At 42.3% G+C, this 18,022-nt stretch overlaps 2 protein-coding genes across 8 annotated transcripts in view; one reads left to right on the top strand and one right to left on the bottom strand.

The window, feature by feature from the left end:
* The window catches only part of mei1 (meiotic double-stranded break formation protein 1), a 54,705-nt gene extending 43,000 nt beyond the window's left edge, over nucleotides 1–11,705 (bottom strand). For 4 of the 6 annotated variants that reach the window (XM_020624995.1, XM_020624997.1, XM_020624999.1 and 1 more), the window contains exons 1-7: nucleotides 11,095–11,313; nucleotides 10,793–10,950; nucleotides 10,533–10,656; nucleotides 7,198–7,248; nucleotides 6,060–6,133; nucleotides 4,542–4,647; nucleotides 759–968 (exon numbers count right to left, since the gene is read on the bottom strand). In XM_020624995.1, the coding sequence (XP_020480651.1) occupies nucleotides 759–968; nucleotides 4,542–4,647; nucleotides 6,060–6,133; nucleotides 7,198–7,248; nucleotides 10,533–10,656; nucleotides 10,793–10,933 (706 nt within the window). In that variant the 5' untranslated portion in view covers nucleotides 10,934–10,950; nucleotides 11,095–11,313. Of the gene's footprint in view, nucleotides 1–758; nucleotides 969–4,541; nucleotides 4,648–6,059; nucleotides 6,134–7,197; nucleotides 7,249–10,532; nucleotides 10,657–10,792; nucleotides 10,951–11,094; nucleotides 11,314–11,380 lie in introns of those variants that run through there. The other 2 variants (XM_020624996.1, XM_020625000.1) reach the window with 2 other exon arrangements.
* Nucleotides 11,706–12,989: 1,284 nt separating this feature from the next.
* LOC109974651 (ankyrin repeat and fibronectin type-III domain-containing protein 1) overlaps nucleotides 12,990–18,022 on the top strand; it is a 17,926-nt gene continuing 12,893 nt past the window's right edge. The window contains exons 1-5 of one of the 2 annotated variants that reach the window (XM_020624968.1): nucleotides 12,990–13,155; nucleotides 14,995–15,375; nucleotides 15,679–15,961; nucleotides 16,088–16,173; nucleotides 16,961–17,075. In XM_020624968.1, the coding sequence (XP_020480624.1) occupies nucleotides 15,214–15,375; nucleotides 15,679–15,961; nucleotides 16,088–16,173; nucleotides 16,961–17,075 (646 nt within the window). In that variant the 5' untranslated portion in view covers nucleotides 12,990–13,155; nucleotides 14,995–15,213. Of the gene's footprint in view, nucleotides 13,156–14,994; nucleotides 15,376–15,678; nucleotides 15,962–16,087; nucleotides 16,289–16,960; nucleotides 17,076–18,022 lie in introns of both variants that reach the window. The other variant, XM_020624969.1, reaches the window with a different exon arrangement.

Here is an 18,022-nt window from a genome sequence, read left to right as displayed (position 1 = left end):
CAGTATAATCCCTCCTCTTTTTCCATCCTGCCTCGCCCTTAGCTAGACTGTGGTTGGACGTGAAACAACATAATTTCCATCCGCACTATAAAGTCTTTTATTCCTCTTGTAAGTCCATACCATAATTGTCCTCATCCTACATTATTTCTCAGCCTGGAGTGAGGCTATATGTTTCATACATGACAACAAATTCATAATAGCCTTTTCCACAGACTGTCATTAAGGCAGTTGTTGTGCTTAGGTGAAGGTTTCATGCAATTTTTATAACATCCTCCCCTGACCTTAACTTGGAAATTGTATTTTGCATACGTCCCTATATTACTATACTACTTCAACAACCTTTAGATGAAAAGAACTCAGTCTCACTCAGTGCATTTAGTGCTTTATAAATGTAAATGAGGCCAATAACTAATGCAGATTTTTACTCCGGCAGCTGATGCACTCACTAATGTTTATAAAAAAAAAATCTCCAGAGTGAAACAGGCACAAAACTCACTCCACACACATGTGGTGATTAAAGCTTTCAGTTCAAAGAAGAATATTTTAATTTTCTCAATAGAACAATTTAATGTATGTTATCAAATATGTGTGGTTTCTATCATTGTCATTTTTCCAGCATTAGATGTTAAATTCATCTTGTAAAATGTACTGAATGTCACCTGTGCATCCCATTTAACATTTGTATTAAAGTGTTTTTGTCTTCAAATAACCCATAAAAATAATGATAAATGAATAAATCTGACAGATGTTTTTCTCACCAGCACAGCTATTGATGAGCTGTGGGGAGCCGGCGTTGGTCAAGGTCTGCAGCAACAGGATACACACTCTGTCCCTGATGACAGTAGCCAAAGACCGGACCGCCGAGCCGCCAGCTGTCCTGAACAGTTTCAGCCACACATACAGGACTGAAGCCTTAAGTCCTTCATCTGGGTAAAGCAAGGCTGAACACAAACGATCGAGCAAGGGCACTGGTGAACAGATATGGGAGATCAGAGAGTAAACAGATGAAGCTTTAGACTGAATAAATGAAGAGGATACATACACAACCGGCTGGAAACTAGGTTGGTGCAACCATAATAAATAAATATCTCACATATGAAGGGAACAACTGAAATACAGTGTGTTTAATCCAGCCATGTGTCTAAGATACCCATATTCTTAATTAACAATAAAAAACCTTGTGTGTGTGTGTGTGTGTGTGTGTGTGTGTGTAAGGGGGTGAGAAAAATTCACAGGAGAGAGAGAAATAGGTAAAAGTAAAATAATTTGAGAGACGTACAGAGAAAAAGACAACAACAGCAACAAGACAATAAAGCAGACAACGTGCACCTGAGTTTCACCTTATCAGACAACTGCAGAGGCAACACTGGTGGTAAAAGCTGCCATGAACATGAAAGAAATGAAGACTGGCTATTGGGGAGGGAGTGCAGTAAAATGGTAGGCAGGGAGAGAAGATTAAAAAAGTATATTGGAGCAGGGCAGGAGGCGCTTGTCTGAGCACAGCAGACAGGAGCAAGAGACTCTGGAGTGCACTGTCTAAGAGACACCATGACTCAGATTTGCAAAGGGAAAAAAATAGGATGACAAAGGACAGAGCGATGGTGCAAAAGAGAAAGATAAGAGAGAGGCAGTGCTAGAAAGGCTGAGTCAGTGGTCAAGAGAATTCTAGAGGGCGAGAGAGTGTAAGTCAAATACAGGGGAGAGAGCCATGTACGCATAGTCTCACAGAGAGACGAAAGAACAGTGAGAAACTCAGACAGGTGACAAATGAAAGGAAAACCCTGAATAAATACGGTATGTGGTCTCTGCCATGGTGCCAATGCCCCCATCACACTATGGTCACTATACATGATACAGAAGTACACTACAGTTTTATAAAAGGATCGATGTATTGGAACAGCATGGAAAACCTTATTAAAGAACCAAAGCTGTTGGTCAAGTGTCTTAATGTGAGCAACATAACCGTGAGCGTTTACATGGCAGCAATAATAACCAAACTACTGGATTAATGTGGATATAATCACAGCATTAGAGTGCAAAAGTATGAGAAAATAAGGGTACAGAAGCTGGAGGGGGAGGCACAAACACACAGAGAGGTGTCAGCACACAGTGTAGCCAGGGTTAAAGCACAGGGCAGCACTACAGGTGAGAGGAGACAGAGAAGCAGAGACTCAGCAAGTCTAGAATAAAGAGAGAAAGAGATGACAGAGGTGGAGAGCCAGGCCCAGCTGCTCTGTGAAGCAGATCAAACCCATGTGGGGCAGGAGAGGCTCCCAGACATGTTTGATTAAACCAAAATATATGAGGCAACCAAGATGAGAGCCTGGCATGAGGAGAGACAGAGAGTGGAAGGAGAGAGATAAGACCTTGACTGACAGAGGATGCAAATGAAAGGAACCAAATATAAGAGTGAAGGATGACTCTTGTTTAACATCACGTTTTATGATGCACACACACAGAGAACTGAAACAAAAAAGACTAAACAGGTTTTCTTTGACAGGGAAAGTTTTTTTCATTAGCTTTGTCCGTTGTTTTGCTGCCCACAGTGAAGCTGTGCCTTTTCGTCTTGTGATTTTCTTGCTTTGTTCTCCACTTGCTGCTTCACCCTGCTTAACTAAACACATCTCTGTCTCATCTCTTGTTTTTTACGCTTTCAGCTTCCAGTGTTTCCCACATACAACATTTATTTGTTTGGTCCAACCAAATAAATCGCCACCAAAAGCACAAAAATATTTTTTTTCTGTACTTCAAATGTCTGCAGAGGAATAAGGCTGGAAGTGCAGACTGACCTAACAAAATGGTACATCGATGTGTAGTCTTGTCAGATAACTGAGCTGCCATCTCAACCTGCAGTTCCTCTTTCCTTCCCTTATCTTCCTCATTGTCTTTACCTTCCTCTCTCCTTATCTCATTAATGCTTCCTCCCCCTTCCCTACTCCCTCTTTTAGGGAAGAGGGAGACAGACAGGACGTGAGTCGGGGAGAGAGTGAAAAGTCTCGGGCACTCTGGCCTTACGTTGTCAATGCCACACTGCTGTTATTAGTCCAAACATCCCCACAGAGATTTGCTGAGTGACAGGCCACACACAAACACACACAGTCAACAGGGGCAGCTTGCATTTTGCATCAGCACTGTGACAACCCATCACCTACCTATGGCTGCTCAGGGGAGCTTGTAAAACTCATGAAAATACATGGGAGGTGGACACACGTGGCATACTGAAATAAATATGATGCCTGCACATTCGACATAAGGCTGATACTGAACCTTGCCAACAAAGACATGACACAAACACACTACAACGCACACACACATCTGAAGATGATTAACAGCATCCACTGATCAGAGAATGATTCAGTGAGCAGACAGACATCATGGAGGCTGTTGTAGCAGAGATTCCGTCATGGGAGGGGTGATGAGGTGCGCTGTCGGCACACCAAACTACCCTGGAGAATGGCACATACAGATATAAATATATCCTCACATATGGAGAATTTCAGGGGAAAGGTTGATCGAACATGTATTACTAACTTGTGTAGTCTTGGGATTGGCTATGCAGGCAGAATTTTTATGGACACAGAACAGTTCTCTCACTGCAGCTGGAGTGTAATTGAAAAAGGTCATAACAGCTGAAGAGAGTGTTCAGGGGAAAGAATAAGAAAAATACAAGTTGGTGACTTTTTTGTCACTTCTCTGCAGCTGAGGGAGTGGGCAGGGTGAACACAGCATGGGGACGACCATTTCAAAAGTGGCCACAGCATTAGTAGCTATTTCTATGCTTTGCTTACTTACTTAGAGCCCTGTACGCCCTCTGGCATGTAGGGCAGCAGCGAGTTCTATTTCTATGCATTTGGGATATAGCTGAAAAGGCCCAAATAAGCTGTGCTGATTGCACTGTGGATATGCCTGTCTGGAGAGAACAACGGACGCAAAGAATCAAATATTCTTTCACATCTTTCTTCTTCCACTAGAGGTGAACTTTAATATTCCTAGATCTCATCATCTGAAGTGAATTTTCCCTTCATCACGTAAACGTTTTAGTTTTTTATTTTATGGAGCCATCTGAGATCTGACCTGACCTGACCATGTTACTCTTGAATTTTTATTCCTGATTCAAACTTTTTTGTGGATTCTTTATTCTCCCTTAAAGGAAAACGCACCTCCCTGATTGCCCCCTGCACTGAGAAGCCAGAGGTCAGCGTCTGCTTCAGAGCAGCAGGTTCGCACTTTATAGGAGTTCATTTCCTTGCTCTAGGACAGTTCAGCAAGGAAACAGGTTCAGTGATCCTCTTTTCAATCCACTAATGAGAAAAGTGTCAAGGTAGAGATATGGATTTATCACCTCTACTCTATCAGCAAAAGTGAACTATAGAAGTTCTACATCTTTCATTTCAGGAATTATATTTCAAAACTCTGGTTATTGAGACATCCTGATATGGAGAAAAATATAAAATATTTAAATTCACATGAAAGCTTTCCCTGTTTAGACCAGCTCCTGTTTAGCTGTGAAATGTGACTGGGTGTCTGTTGCATTTTCTCACCATACTGAGTCACCAGGACACAGGCCACAGTGGGAACTGCTTCGACTAGGCTCCCCAAGAATCTGAATGTGGGCGCAAAACCCTTTACAGTGAGCTGTTCGCTCAGCTAGACCAGGAATGCATGAGATAAAAAGAGCATGTCACATTTTTAAAGAATAACAGTGGTGACCAGTGCCTTACAGGCAAAGCTACAACTACTAGAACTCTCCAACTTACTCCAGAGCTTCTTACACAGTGGCTGCTTAACAGACCTCTCCACTTTATGGTGTTGTAAATTTAGAGCATCCTGTGTGGATGATTGCTATTTTGCCAATCAATTGTATTTTTTTTTTCAAAGGAATTAAAATTCAAAGGTTTTTCATGTACTCAAACCCCTTGTTGTGACACCTCAAATTGTGACCAGGTGCATCCTATTTGCTTTAATTATACATGAGCTGCATCTACAACAGAAATGGGGAAACCTGCTCAAGGAAGACCATCTGAGCAGTTTTCAGTCAGTCAGGTCTTTATGGTCGAGCAGCTGGACAGAAACCGCTGCGATTGAAAGGCAGATGACGCAGATTGGAGTTTGTCACACTGCATCTAATGGGTCTAAGAGCAGGAGGACAAAGACTCTGGTCTGATGGGACAGAAACTGAACTCTTTGGTCAGAACAAGCATTATGTCACTATATGGAGAACTCCAGGCACTGCTCCATCACCTGCAAACACCATCCCTATGGTGAAGCACGGTGGGGGGGGCAGCATCATGCTATCTCAGCAGCAGGAACAGGGAGACTAGTAAGAACTGAGAGAAGGATGAGTGCAGCCAAACACAAGAAAACCTACTCCAGTCCCTGCTCCAGAACCCTCACCCCAGTCTCCTGCAGAGCCCTGAAACTGGGGCGAAGGTTCACCTTTCAGCATGACAGTGACCTGAAACTAACAACCAAGAAAACACTGGAGTTACTTCAGGGCATGTCTCTGACTGCCAGTGACAGGCTCAGCCAAAGCCCAGACTTATATCTGCCTGAAGGAATGGGATAAAGTGAATAAATCCAAGATGACTCTAAGCTGAAGCTGCTACAAAGGGTCTGACTACTTCTGTAAAGGAGAGATTTCAGTTTTTCATTTTTAATAAATCTGAAAAAAAATTCTAAAAGCATGTTTTCATTTTGTCATAAAGGATAATTGAGTGAACATTTATGGGCAAAAACATCAATTTTATCCATTTACAATTAAATCTAACACAGTAAAATGTGTGCAAAGACTCAAGGGGTCTGAATACATTCTGAACCTACTGCATAATAATCTGATTATACAGACGCCTGTAATTCATTCTTTGTAATGACTCATAAAATAAGGCCTCTCCACTGGTGACAGTAGCTAGAGGGAGATAAGCACACTGTCTGTTTACCCTGGGAGGGTATGCTGCTAGTGACACAGGTACTGCTGAATGTTTTATGATGTGGAGTGTGCTCCTGCATGTGCAGATGAACAGGTGTGTTTCTCTACATCTCTGTAAAAGTGTTTGTCTCACCTGTTTGAGAATCTCATCCAAAACAAAACGAAACGACTCCTCACTCTGGAGCTCTAAAACTAGCTGAACCAGCACTGACACACACAGCAGGTTCACACAGCAAACAAAAAGAGAAGCACAAAGATGCATTCATTAAGTAAACATTACAGTTATGCACAATTTCTTTTCTAGATATATCTCTACAAAAAAAAAAAAAAACTTTTCAAGATTTTTAAATTTTCTTTTCAGGATTTCAGTGTTTATCTTGTGAGCGTCTGTGATAGCGTGTTGTGGATTCTTGAACTAGTTCTGATGTCATTATATGCTTCCAAGGGTCCATACTGATTATTAACACGGCATCTCATATCACTGCAAGATCTAGGTTTATCTCTCAGCTAAAACCAAAGCCCCCGTTAAGTTGGCTGCTTTACATGGCTGCTCAGCTGATGTTAGAACAGTTCTGAAGGATTCCAGGATTTATTTCTTCTCCACACACACATAATGACTGCATTATTTACAGGGCTCAAATGAGTGTCACAATGTGATCTTCACACACTGCCTGTGCAAAATGCAAAAGCTGTCACATTATAAGCACTCTACTATTACAGCAAAGTGGTCCCTAAAGCATTTTAAGACAGTTACCATAAAATCAATCTGTCATTTGCATTTGTGGTACCATAACTTTTTTTTTTTTGTACAATTTGAAAGACTTGGCTGCAGTGAGAAAAATCTGGCTGAGCACTAATAACTCAGAGTTCACTCAGAGGCCAACATTTTAAAAAGCAGCATATAGCTGCCTCAATTGATCATTACAAAATGAAACAGAGACATCAGCTATGCATAGTGCAGCAGTGAAAGAAAATCAGCATGTTAAATGAGGTCAAAGCCTTGAAAAATGGTACATTTAGAAACAGATACGGTGGAGTCCATGTAAGATCAGCTTAGTTACCAACAGTGACAAATACCACAGTCACAGAGTTTGTTTCTCTGATTACAAGAGGTGACACACAGCCTGTGTGCACTCTCACAGTCTGCATCACAGCAACTACATATATAGTCTGTGCCTACGTTTGTGAGTACAAACAGGAGTAGGGTATGTGAGTTTGTGTATACACACGCTCACACGTTTCATCCAAACCACAAAGTAGCATCTGTTCACCTTGGTCAACCTTTTCCAGAGTGGCTTGGTCCTCCACAGTGTGAAGCATCCCTAGGGAACAGCAACAGAAACAACAGGCTAGATTTAAAAAGCAGACTTCACTTCAGTTAAACCTACAAAGCTCTCACAAAGGTATCATAAAATGGAACTGAACAGTCGTACATGAAAGAGGGAACAAACTAGGTTAAGAAGTATGGTAGCTTGACAGAATAGAAGATACACAGACATTAAAAGGGGATTCGTGCTGCTGCCATGTCACAAAGTAAGTGTCTCTGTGGCTGCCTCTGTAAATCCTACTCCACAAGCATGTAATACAGCATAATAGGGGGGATATGAAAGGTATATTTTATATTGGATTACGCTCACTGGCACATGATGAAGCCAACCGTAACTCTTTTAGTGTCTTGTCATATTGCTCAGTTTTTACTAGCTTACCATTTTATCACATAAACTCACTGCATTATTTGATTAGAGCTCAAATGGTGTTGGCCAAATAATTAATGCTGCAATAACTAAGTGAAATTCATCTAGTGAATATCCTCTGACAATGTTGTACCATAAAAATACAATGTGGTATAATTAAAGCAGTGGTGAGTGTAAGAATATCATAAACTAACTCCTCAATGGTTCGTCACACTCATGTCATATTAATGATTTTATATACTATACAATCAAGATAAAAATGACCATTGTATTGTGCAAGCTGTGAATGTTGTTAAATATTCTGATTTTACACAGAGAAGGCGGTTTGTCTGGCTCTGCTGTCAAAAGAATATAAAAACAGCTAACAAACACAAATAATGACAAGCGTTCCTGTTAGAAACGCTCACACACGGGAGGGTGAGTGAGCGAAAAACGAACGGACCCACACGGCTGACTTCAGTGCAAGCAATATTTATTTGTGCTATACAGACTATATACACAGGTGAGGTGAGAAGGAAGGCTAAACAGGAGAATGAGAATGACCAGGTGCTGATCAGCTAGCAATAACAGTACATGGGAGGCATAGATGAAGCTGGCCTAGCTGCGGATGCTAAGGTCACTCCTGGGCTGGCCGGTGGAGGTGGTAATGGCTGAGGAGACAGAGTAGAGATGGGTGGTACGTAGATGGAGTCTGACGACTGTATACCCACCTGGCTGGTGGAGGCTGAAAGAGTGGTGAGGAGATATGATCTGGAGGTAACTGTCCGTGGAGAAGGTTGGGAGGAGCGGGGTGGACAAGAGGTAACAAAACTGGATAAACATACAGTATGCACATTGGTGAAGAGAATGGCGCTGATTGTTGGCCTGAGAGCATCAACAAACTGGCAAGGGAGCAGTAAGTGTCAGGTTTGCCCGGCTGCACCTGCCTCTCTCACTTCTCTCCCTCTATTTTAGCTCCCTTACCCCTGATTTCTTTATCTGACACACCTGCCTCACGTCCCCTGAATCTTTTTTTTTTTTCATATATATATATATATATATATATATATATACCGAAGTCAGCTACCTGGGTCCGTCATTTTTTTTTTTTTTACTCGCTCACCTCCCTACCAGAGCGTTTCTAACCAAGTGAGCAGGGTATAAGTAAGGTGAAGGACTAATGAAGTGCAGCTGGTGCTAATCAAGGGATGTGAAGCAGGTGTGCAAGGTGGTGTAATCAGGAGCTGAAGAAACAAAGAGAGGGAGGTGAGAGGCAGGTGCAGCCGGGCAAACCTGACAGTTCCTTTAGTTTTACGATTGTTTACTTCTTTAGATGGAAGATACCAGTAGCTGATATTTTGAACCAATGTTCTCAACATTTTTAAACAAAAAACTAAATAAATGTTGTCAATAGAAATGTATTTTGATGGGAAGGAAAAACATCTTAGCAATATTTAGACAGACAGTCCACATGAGTATAAGCTATAAAGGAAATAAATGTACTAATTTAATACTATCACAGATGGTAAGTGTCTGCCTTGGTTAGGCTTGTAACAAGAAAGAAAAGCACTGAACTGCAGGTCAACTCTATTAACTATGTGAATAATTCTGTAGTTTCCTGCTCACGTAATATGGCGAGATCTATTGTCTTGCTTGTTCAAGTCTGACCTTGCAGAAAAGCTGTGACGTGACTGCAGCACTAGCACGACCGTGGCCTGACCCAGTGGAGAGTATGTACAAGGAGAAGGAAGGTTAAAGGGCTGGATAAAAATACTGATTTTCCAAATAAGTGTGATTCTTATTTGAACAATTCAATGTCGATTAAAATCTCCAGATCAGTCTTTGCATTTGTGCCTTTTGTACATCTGCACTAAATGTTCTGTGTTTGCAGAGGTCACTTGTTACACATGGTTCGGTTCATACTGAATGGTGTGGAAAATATTCTTCTTTGTGGAAAATGAGCTGTTACAATGTGCACAAAGAGGTTATTGTCTATTATAAAGTTCATTACATTTAGAGCAGGGTGGTTAGCTGACTCTACCTCGTAGTGCAGACCCAGCAAACCCGAGAGGTCCAGGATGAAAATAAACTCTTTACAGTGATCTGAGCTATCATTTGCTTTGTTGAAAAGATATCTCTGACTACAAGACTACAAGATGCTTACTAAAAGATTTTTCCCAGTTTTTCTGTCTGGCGGTCACTGCATGATCAACATATAGTATAGGGTATATCCTGTACCCTAAGGAGCTATATCTAGTATCACACACCCCTAGAGCAGATCATATAGTCTAACTCCCAACATGTTGCTGTCACTGTCTTGTGGACTGCAGGCACTGAGATTCAACCTTCAACCTTCCGGATGGGAGACGACTGCTCTACCCACCGCACCACTGTGGCCTCCCCATTAGTGGATGCAGTATTTTTATTACTCCTTTATTTATTTCTGCTGAAATGTTTCACACATGTACACCTAAAAAAATAGATGTCATGCTTTAGTAGTTCCTTGAACCACAATATTATAATCAGGAAATTTGTTTACAGCATATAATATGAACTTGACATAATTTTATACTCAAGGAAACAGTTTCGCTCACTTGTTGAATGTAAAAAAAAATGTATTTGAAATAACCAAACCATCATAAATGTAACAGAACTGAACCAAATCAAAATTAACCATTCTGGACTTTGTGAATTAGGAGGTCAATATCAATTTCCAGCCCTAGATGGTTTTATGTCTACAAAAACGTGTGCTCATTACTAGAAATAATCAATATCAAATGAAGGATCCTATGTGCATTGCTCAGTCACAGCAGATGCTTCTTCTTTTGTAATCAACAGGAAACCTTCCAAACATTACAGGAAAGCACACTTAGTCATTCTTACTAGTGCTTTCCTCACGTCCTAGTCTCAGGTTAGTATATGGTGTTTCTCACCCAGTAGAGAAGATGTGAAACGCGTAGAGACATAGAGGTCCTGCTGGAGCAGCGTTTTCAAAGCCCCTGGAGAACACTTCAGCACATCACTGATAGCAGACAAGGCATAGGACTTCCTCACTGACTGTACAAGGATAGAGGGAGAGATGCATCACGGGAAATGAAGGTTCCAAAAAATATTTTCTGATCAAACCTAAGTAGACTACCTGAGGCAGGAAATACTGGAGGATAACACACCCCATAACTTATAAATTCCTCACCGCAATGTCTTCACTTTCAGTCATTTCAATGACACAGGCCACACAGAGCAGCATCCCGCGCCCCTCCGCTGGGCCTAGCCGGCCACTCCATTTTGGATCATGTCTAAAGTGGATCTTGTCATAAACAATGTCTCCGCTCATGGTTTTGTTCCTTTCACCTGTTATAAAAAAAAATGAAAATTGCAACTCAAGGGGGTGGCTTAAAAAAGTTTGCTAGCCTAGCTACTAATATTAGCTACCCCTAACAGTTAGCTAGCTGATAAGCTAGCCAAATGCTGCTACCTGGCTAATCAGCATCTTACCCGGCCTGCTCCTCAAAAACAAATGTTGACGGCGTTTTCTTTTTAAAGCGTTATGTAAAAAAAGCTTAAGTATTGACGGCGCTATTATATGTAGTATCTGTATTCAATTCAATGAACTAACCGTTAAACGTATACATTATGCAGCTAACAAAATCTAACTATGCTATACTGGCGTTTCAGCTAAAGGATGTATGGCGCCGTTTTTTTTTTCCAATCAAAACTTTATTCTACAATAACGTTAACACAATGTACAAAACAACTAAGTATTTATTATAACCCTTTTTACCTGAATTCCCTAAACAGCTATTTAGGTTCCGTGTTTCTTCTGAATGGACTGTTCTTCACAGTGGAGCTCAGTTACTTATACAAAAATACTATCAAAAGTATGTAATGGTAAACTTCAAGGGTATTAAATGGCATATTGGTGCATTATTATTATCAAAATGGTCAGCATCAGTTTATTCCCAAGGGAATGCTACTGCTAAATAATATAGGCTACCGTGAGTGTGTAGTGGGATGCTTGAGTTTGTTTTGCAGTCTCATTTAGCAGTGAAAGCCACAATTTGGTTATCACCATGACAACAAACGCCTCTCGGCTACTGAGGAACTATCTGATGACAGGAGTGTGGGGGCGAGTATCAACTACCACCACAACATGTCAGATTATAAACAACTGATATTTTAAACACTGATCACTGCACATCAAAATAGTGCATGACATTAAATTTAGCCACCTCAGCTGTTTGTGTCTGTATGGCAGTGCGCACGAGTGTGCACAAGCATGTACAGCAGGATAATCTCTTGGAGTTTGTCAGTGTGCAGTATGTGTTGACTCTGACAAATTCATTGTGCTCCAGCAAACATATTGGAGGCAGAGTGAACTTATGACTGTGTATGCAGAAAGTGGTCAAAGCCTTGTTTCGCTGACAGAGAAGAGTAGCAGACCTCTGAGAAGAAGGTGGAAAATATTTGTTTCTTAAGTCTCCACTGGTGCTTTGACAAGAGCTAAATCCATCAGTCTCTTCACTTTTATTGGCCCCTAAGAGAGAGAAAGAGAGAAAGACACAGAGAGCTCTCCTCACTGCTCAGGGTGGTGCCAGTGTAGGCCTATATTTGTCACCTTTATTTGACATCTATTGCGCATAGACAATTCTTCAGGGGACAATACACCACAAAGACAAACCTTTCTGTCCAAGCACTGGTGAGACTACGTGCAGAAATATTTCCCACCAGTGCTTGACCTTTACTTTCCTCTCCACTTGTCTCCGCTTCCTGTGTAGAACCCCTCACCACCACCTCACAGTCACCCTCACGCAAGAATATCAGTCTGCGATGTAACAATCACAAATTGATGGATTATGAAATATGTTCTGCTGCTATTATTTTACCACACAGACAGACGCCATCACAGCTACCCTAAATATAGCTCTAAATCTTTTTCCAGTCACCTCAACCCACACTTTGTCAGAACATTACTCTGCTCACATTATCGCACCATAATTGCTTCCAGCGAAGACAGTGAAGGTCATGTAGTAACAGTTTATTGTAAAGTTAATAATGACAAATGTGCCCGCTGTGATGGCAACGCCCGAGGTAAGTGAACACAACAGGCTACTGGTAGCACCAAGCTGCTTCACTTCTCAAAAGCAATAGCCATTCACTTTTAATAAAACATTTATTATAAAGACTAGAACCCTATTTAGGACATATATATTTGTAAGTCATACTGTTACTGATTTGATAAAATCCTATACAATTCTGGATTAGGCTATACTACAGTCTAAAAGCACAATGAAGCCTGTATCAGACAACACAGCTGTTAGTTGTTTAAAGGTCTAAACCTTAAAGGACACGATAGAAAGAGGGCGGGACGAGGAGGACGCGCGCGTGTGTAGCGGCGATGTCCTTATTCGAGTGAAACGTTCAGGTGCGCTTCAACCTCAGGAAAGCTCCTCAGAGTTGGTCAAATGGAGACTCTCAGCTCAGTTATCGGTCTTTTCTGAAACATACACCAGTGCGTCGAAGGAATAAGGCCGATAAAAAGGAAAATGTCGACTGAGGGTGAGAGATTAATACCTAGTTAAGTTAATGTTCATTCAGCTAGTAGGTGTTCAAAATGTATGGACAGCTTTGTTCGGCTGTGCCAAGTAGAATACTGTTAACTGTTTTTGATAGATTTACGACGATATAGTTACAGTCTAGTCTATTCCCCAGGATTACCCTTTAAAGCCTAATATAAAGATAATTAAATGTATCGTGAAGTTTTGTAACTTGTAGAAACTTCCTATCAACTTTTGAGACGAGTTAGGATGTAGTCTGGACTTAACCTGGGATGTCACTGGTTTGTCCTGCTTTTTGTGTTGTGTTGTGTTTTTCCTGTTGCGGCGTCTTGTGTCTCAATAATCGGAGAGACATATATTTTCATCATCACAGCCCTCGAGGGTGATGCTCTGTGTAGTTTAAATGAATGCATTGTATCATTTCCTGGGAGATTAGAAATTCTAGTCATCGCATGTTTCCATGCACGGCTGAACCTGTCAACCGCAGCATTTAGCAGACTGAAGAAACAGAAAGCCTATTTGCAAATAAGCAGCATGTGGACCACAGCCTGACACGCTGACGTGCAATAAAGCCACAGTGACTCTGTGGTGTCTCTGCACAGGTTAGCATAGGTTATTTTGAAGCGCCTAAGACTAAAGATACTGTTATTCTCTCAACTGCAACGATAGCACACTTTGCAAACACTTTTCTTCGTCTCCCAGATGTTTTGCCTTGTCTTATCTTTGTGTGTCCTCTGAAAGGGCAAACACTAAGGCAGTCTCAGCTGTTTCATCAGCTGTGTAAGACACAATGGACAGACAGGGGATTAAGTCTTAGTATTACCCCAGTGCCCTTGCACCCATGCATATGCAGACAGTGTAGGCGAGGTGTGAGCCAGTGAGCTGCACAATGACAGAGGAGGTACCGTGGAAATAGCAGAGAGGTGGTGTGGCTGTGGCCAGAGCCCCCACTTCCTGGTCTCAGCTACAGGGATAGTGCTCTACTCAGCTGCACACCAGGACTTGACTTGATAGTGAGATGAAATTTTAAAAATACAATCCCAAAATGTGAGGCTTTTCTTTATGTGGGAAAACGATGACAAGAGAACGAGAGATGACAGAGTTTGAGTATCTTCTCTTTGTCAAGATGCTCTCCAGATCTGAGTGCTCCGGGCATGATGCAAACCAAAGCGATGTGGTAATCAGTCAAACTGTGGAACTGTGAAAAGAGGGAGGGCAGAAAGCGGGAACGAGAAGAAAGGCAGTGACAAATGAAAAAGAAAACTTGCAGATTTTGGGGGGGGGGCTATGTCAGACAGCATTCTGCTCCAAGTGTAGGAAAAACATAAGAGATTTTCAAGCACAATAGTGAAAGACTGTACCGGTAATTGATGAAAAGGCAATGGAAATGATAATGAAGTGTCATTACTGTACTGGCGATGATTTATCTATAAGCTGATGATATGAAGACATTTATTATAAGGACATAATTTTGGCTCTTCCACATGAGATTCCCTTTCTTTAGTTAATTAGATTAATGGGTGGGTTGCTTTGTGCCGAGAGACTCCACTCAGAGCAAATAAAGCCTGTGTCCTATAATAGCGAGTAACAGAAGAACAAAAGGGAGAATGGTAGGAGCCACAAAAATAAATGCTTCAAGGTATTTTTCATCTACTGTGTACAGGCGTGGTAACTTTTATCCATTTATCCACCCACACAATAGCACTGCTCTCAGCCTCACCCTTCAAGTCAGCAGAAAATTGCTTTAACTGTAGAATAATCTGTGTGAGTCTGACTGTATATTGTCTTCCCCCCCCTTCTGTTAACTTCTCACCTCATTCCCCATTATACACTCTTCCAGGTTGCTAATGGCTTTCACCTTTCCTCATATGCTCGTCACATTCTTGTTTTTCTGTTTCAGATGTCACTTTTCTCGTCCCATCTTCCTTTTCCACGCCTCTTAGCTCGGGGGTCCTAATCTTACTTTTCATGAACTAACCAATCCATCACACCTTCAACTGCTTTTAAGTCTCTTCAGCTATTCTCTGTCTTCCTGGGTTCCCTCTTCTCCTCTCTTGTCATGTCTGTATCCATGAGGAACACACTCCAGCGCCGGCGCTCCCTTGGTCCTGTCTCGCCCAAACGCATCTATAGAAGCCTGTCTGTCAGACTGAAGGGTGGAGAGTCATCTGCTCACGGGGAAACGGACACACCCAAACGCCTCAGCAAGTCTGCAGATGCTGTAAGACGTTTAAGCATCATTTTTATGAATGGTCTGATCACATTGTCTGAAATGTTTTCCTGTCCTCTGACTTGGTTTTATGGTAGAAATGATTAGATCTTTCTTTGACATTACATGCTGACTCTGTAACTAGGGAAGCATTATCCCAGGCGAGACTGCTGCTTCAATTTATGGTCTGATTTATGTGTCCTGTCTCATCCACCGTCTCTTCTTTTGCACAGTGACTAAATAAATCTCTCCTTCTTTCTGTCTCACCTACTCACCATCCTGCCGCCCTGCACCCTTTCTTCATCTCCCTGTTAGTACAAGACCCTGTGGGAGGCAGTGGAAAATGAGGACACTTTGGCTGTACAAAGCCTGCTGTCCAGAGATCACACCAACTGCGGAGGAGGAGGAATAGGAGGAGGAGAAGGAAGCTTGTGGGAGAGAGGTGAGAAGAAAAAGAAGGACTGGGAAACAGAGAGGGAGAAGGCGGTGAACAGGGTGAGCGAACAGGGCCTGGTCCCGCTGGATGTGGCTGCCCTTACTCACAATTCACCTCTGCTCCACGTGTTGACAAAGGCAGGAGCCAGGCATAACCCTGTCTGTGAGTGTTTTAAAATATCATAAGAGTGCATGGGTTTAAAATACTGTTACACTTCAATGCGAATCACATTCATAGTCTGTCCTTTCTCTTGCTCTCTCTGTCTTTCTCCGCTGCATTTCTTCTCAGTGTGCCAACCAGAAGAGTGGGCACTTAAGCTGGATGCTCTGGTGGCACTGGCGGATAAACGAGTGGAGGAGAGGAAGAAGGAGTTGGTGAGCAAGGCAGGGCCAGGGCCTCAGGCGCAGGCTGATGTACAAAGACATATCCGCCTCTGGAGCCTCAGGCTGCAACTGTACTGTCGGATGAGAGAGAACTTCCAAAACACAAGTCAGTGGTTTCACATCAGTTCATGGCGTTTCTTGAGCTGTGGCTTGGGGCACAAACTGTCGCTGGCCTGATAACTTTCAGTTCTCGCTTGCTAGAAATCCTGCATTTTCTGTCGTCTTCAGTCTCAACGAGGCCGAGTTACTGCTTTTCCCCAACTCTTCTCTACAATCTATCACTGCTGACGAGAATCAGGTATTCAGCACAACTTCTTGCTTAAGTTTGACTGATTTCTGTCTGACCTCTTGTAACTCCTTGCCTCTTGAAAGTCTCCCTCCAGCTCCTTTCAACTCATCCGGTATTCACCAGGCTACTTTGGCGTCAACATTTCCAAACTCTCCCATGCCCTGCACTTCCTCCTGACTGCACATTTTAAATTTAAAACCTTGGTGCAGATGGAAACATGAGCAGAAATCTACACCTGGAAAACCTCCAAGGCTTTGGTGCAACCCGTGTTCTGCTGTATTAAGCCTGGTAGATTTCCTCTGCCCGCACCAACCTGCTCATGTCTCCTCACTCTTGGCACTCCATTGCTTAAAACTCTTTTTATGTGATGAAGCCCCCTCTGCACTTACTTTAATTGCTCTGTATAAACGTCTCTGCTTAACGCTCATTTCATTTCTCTCTGAAGCACTGCCAGGGGATAAACGAGGGGAGGAGAGGAAGAAGGAGTTGGTGAGCAAGGCAGGGCCAGGGCCTCAGGCGCAGGCTGATGTACAAAGACATATCCGCCTCTGGAGCCTCAGGCTGCAACTGTACTGTCGGATGAGAGAGAACTTCCAAAACACAAGTCAGTGGTTTCACATCAGTTCATGGCGTTTCTTGAGCTGAGGCTTGGGGCACAAACTGTCGCTGGCCTGATAACTTTCAGTTCTCGCTTGCTAGAAATCCTGCATTTTCTGTCGTCTTCAGTCTCAACGAGGCCGAGTTACTGCTTTTCCCCAACTCTTCTCTACAATCTATCACTGCTGACGAGAATCAGGTATTCAGCACAACTTCTTGCTTAAGTTTGACTGATTTCTGTCTGACCTCTTGTAACTCCTTGCCTCTTGAAAGTCTCCCTCCAGCTCCTTTCAACTCATCCGGTATTCACCAGGCTACTTTGGCGTCAACATTTCCAAACTCTCCCATGCCCTGCACTTCCTCCTGACTGCACATTTTAAATTTAAAACCTTGGTGCAGATGGAAACATGAGCAGAAATCTACACCTGGAAAACCTCCAAGGCTTTGGTGCAACCCGTGTTCTGCTGTATTAAGCCTGGTAGATTTCCTCTGCCCGCACCAACCTGCTCATGTCTCCTCACTCTTGGCACTCCATTGCTTAAAACTCTTTTTATGTGATGAAGCCCCCTCTGCACTTACTTTAATTGCTCTGTATAAACGTCTCTGCTTAACGCTCATTTCATTTCTCTCTGAAGCACTGCCAGTTCTCTTCCCTGACTGTTTTATGATCACAGCATTATTGTAAGGGCAAAAAGGCCATGACTCTTCTTTTGGACGCAGCGAAATGAAACCTACTCTCATTACAAATCTCTCAAGAGTGTCAGCTAAATGCGTAAAATGTAAAATGCAAACGTATTTTTGTCTGAGGCCTATGATCTAATCTATTCATTCCAGGTCACAGCTTAGGTTGGACAAACGATAAAATCCCTTTGTCTAGAACCAAGGAGCAGAACACGATTAGAATTGATCCCAATGAAGAAATTAATTTACCGGGCCAGGGTTACAGTTGCTATT

Source organism: Monopterus albus, unplaced genomic scaffold (assembly GCF_001952655.1).
Source record: "Monopterus albus unplaced genomic scaffold, M_albus_1.0 scaffold342.1, whole genome shotgun sequence".
Taxonomy (NCBI): domain Eukaryota; kingdom Metazoa; phylum Chordata; class Actinopteri; order Synbranchiformes; family Synbranchidae; genus Monopterus; species Monopterus albus.
The sequence above is the reverse complement of the archived record's forward strand: the minus strand, read 5'-3'. Positions and strand labels throughout refer to the sequence as shown.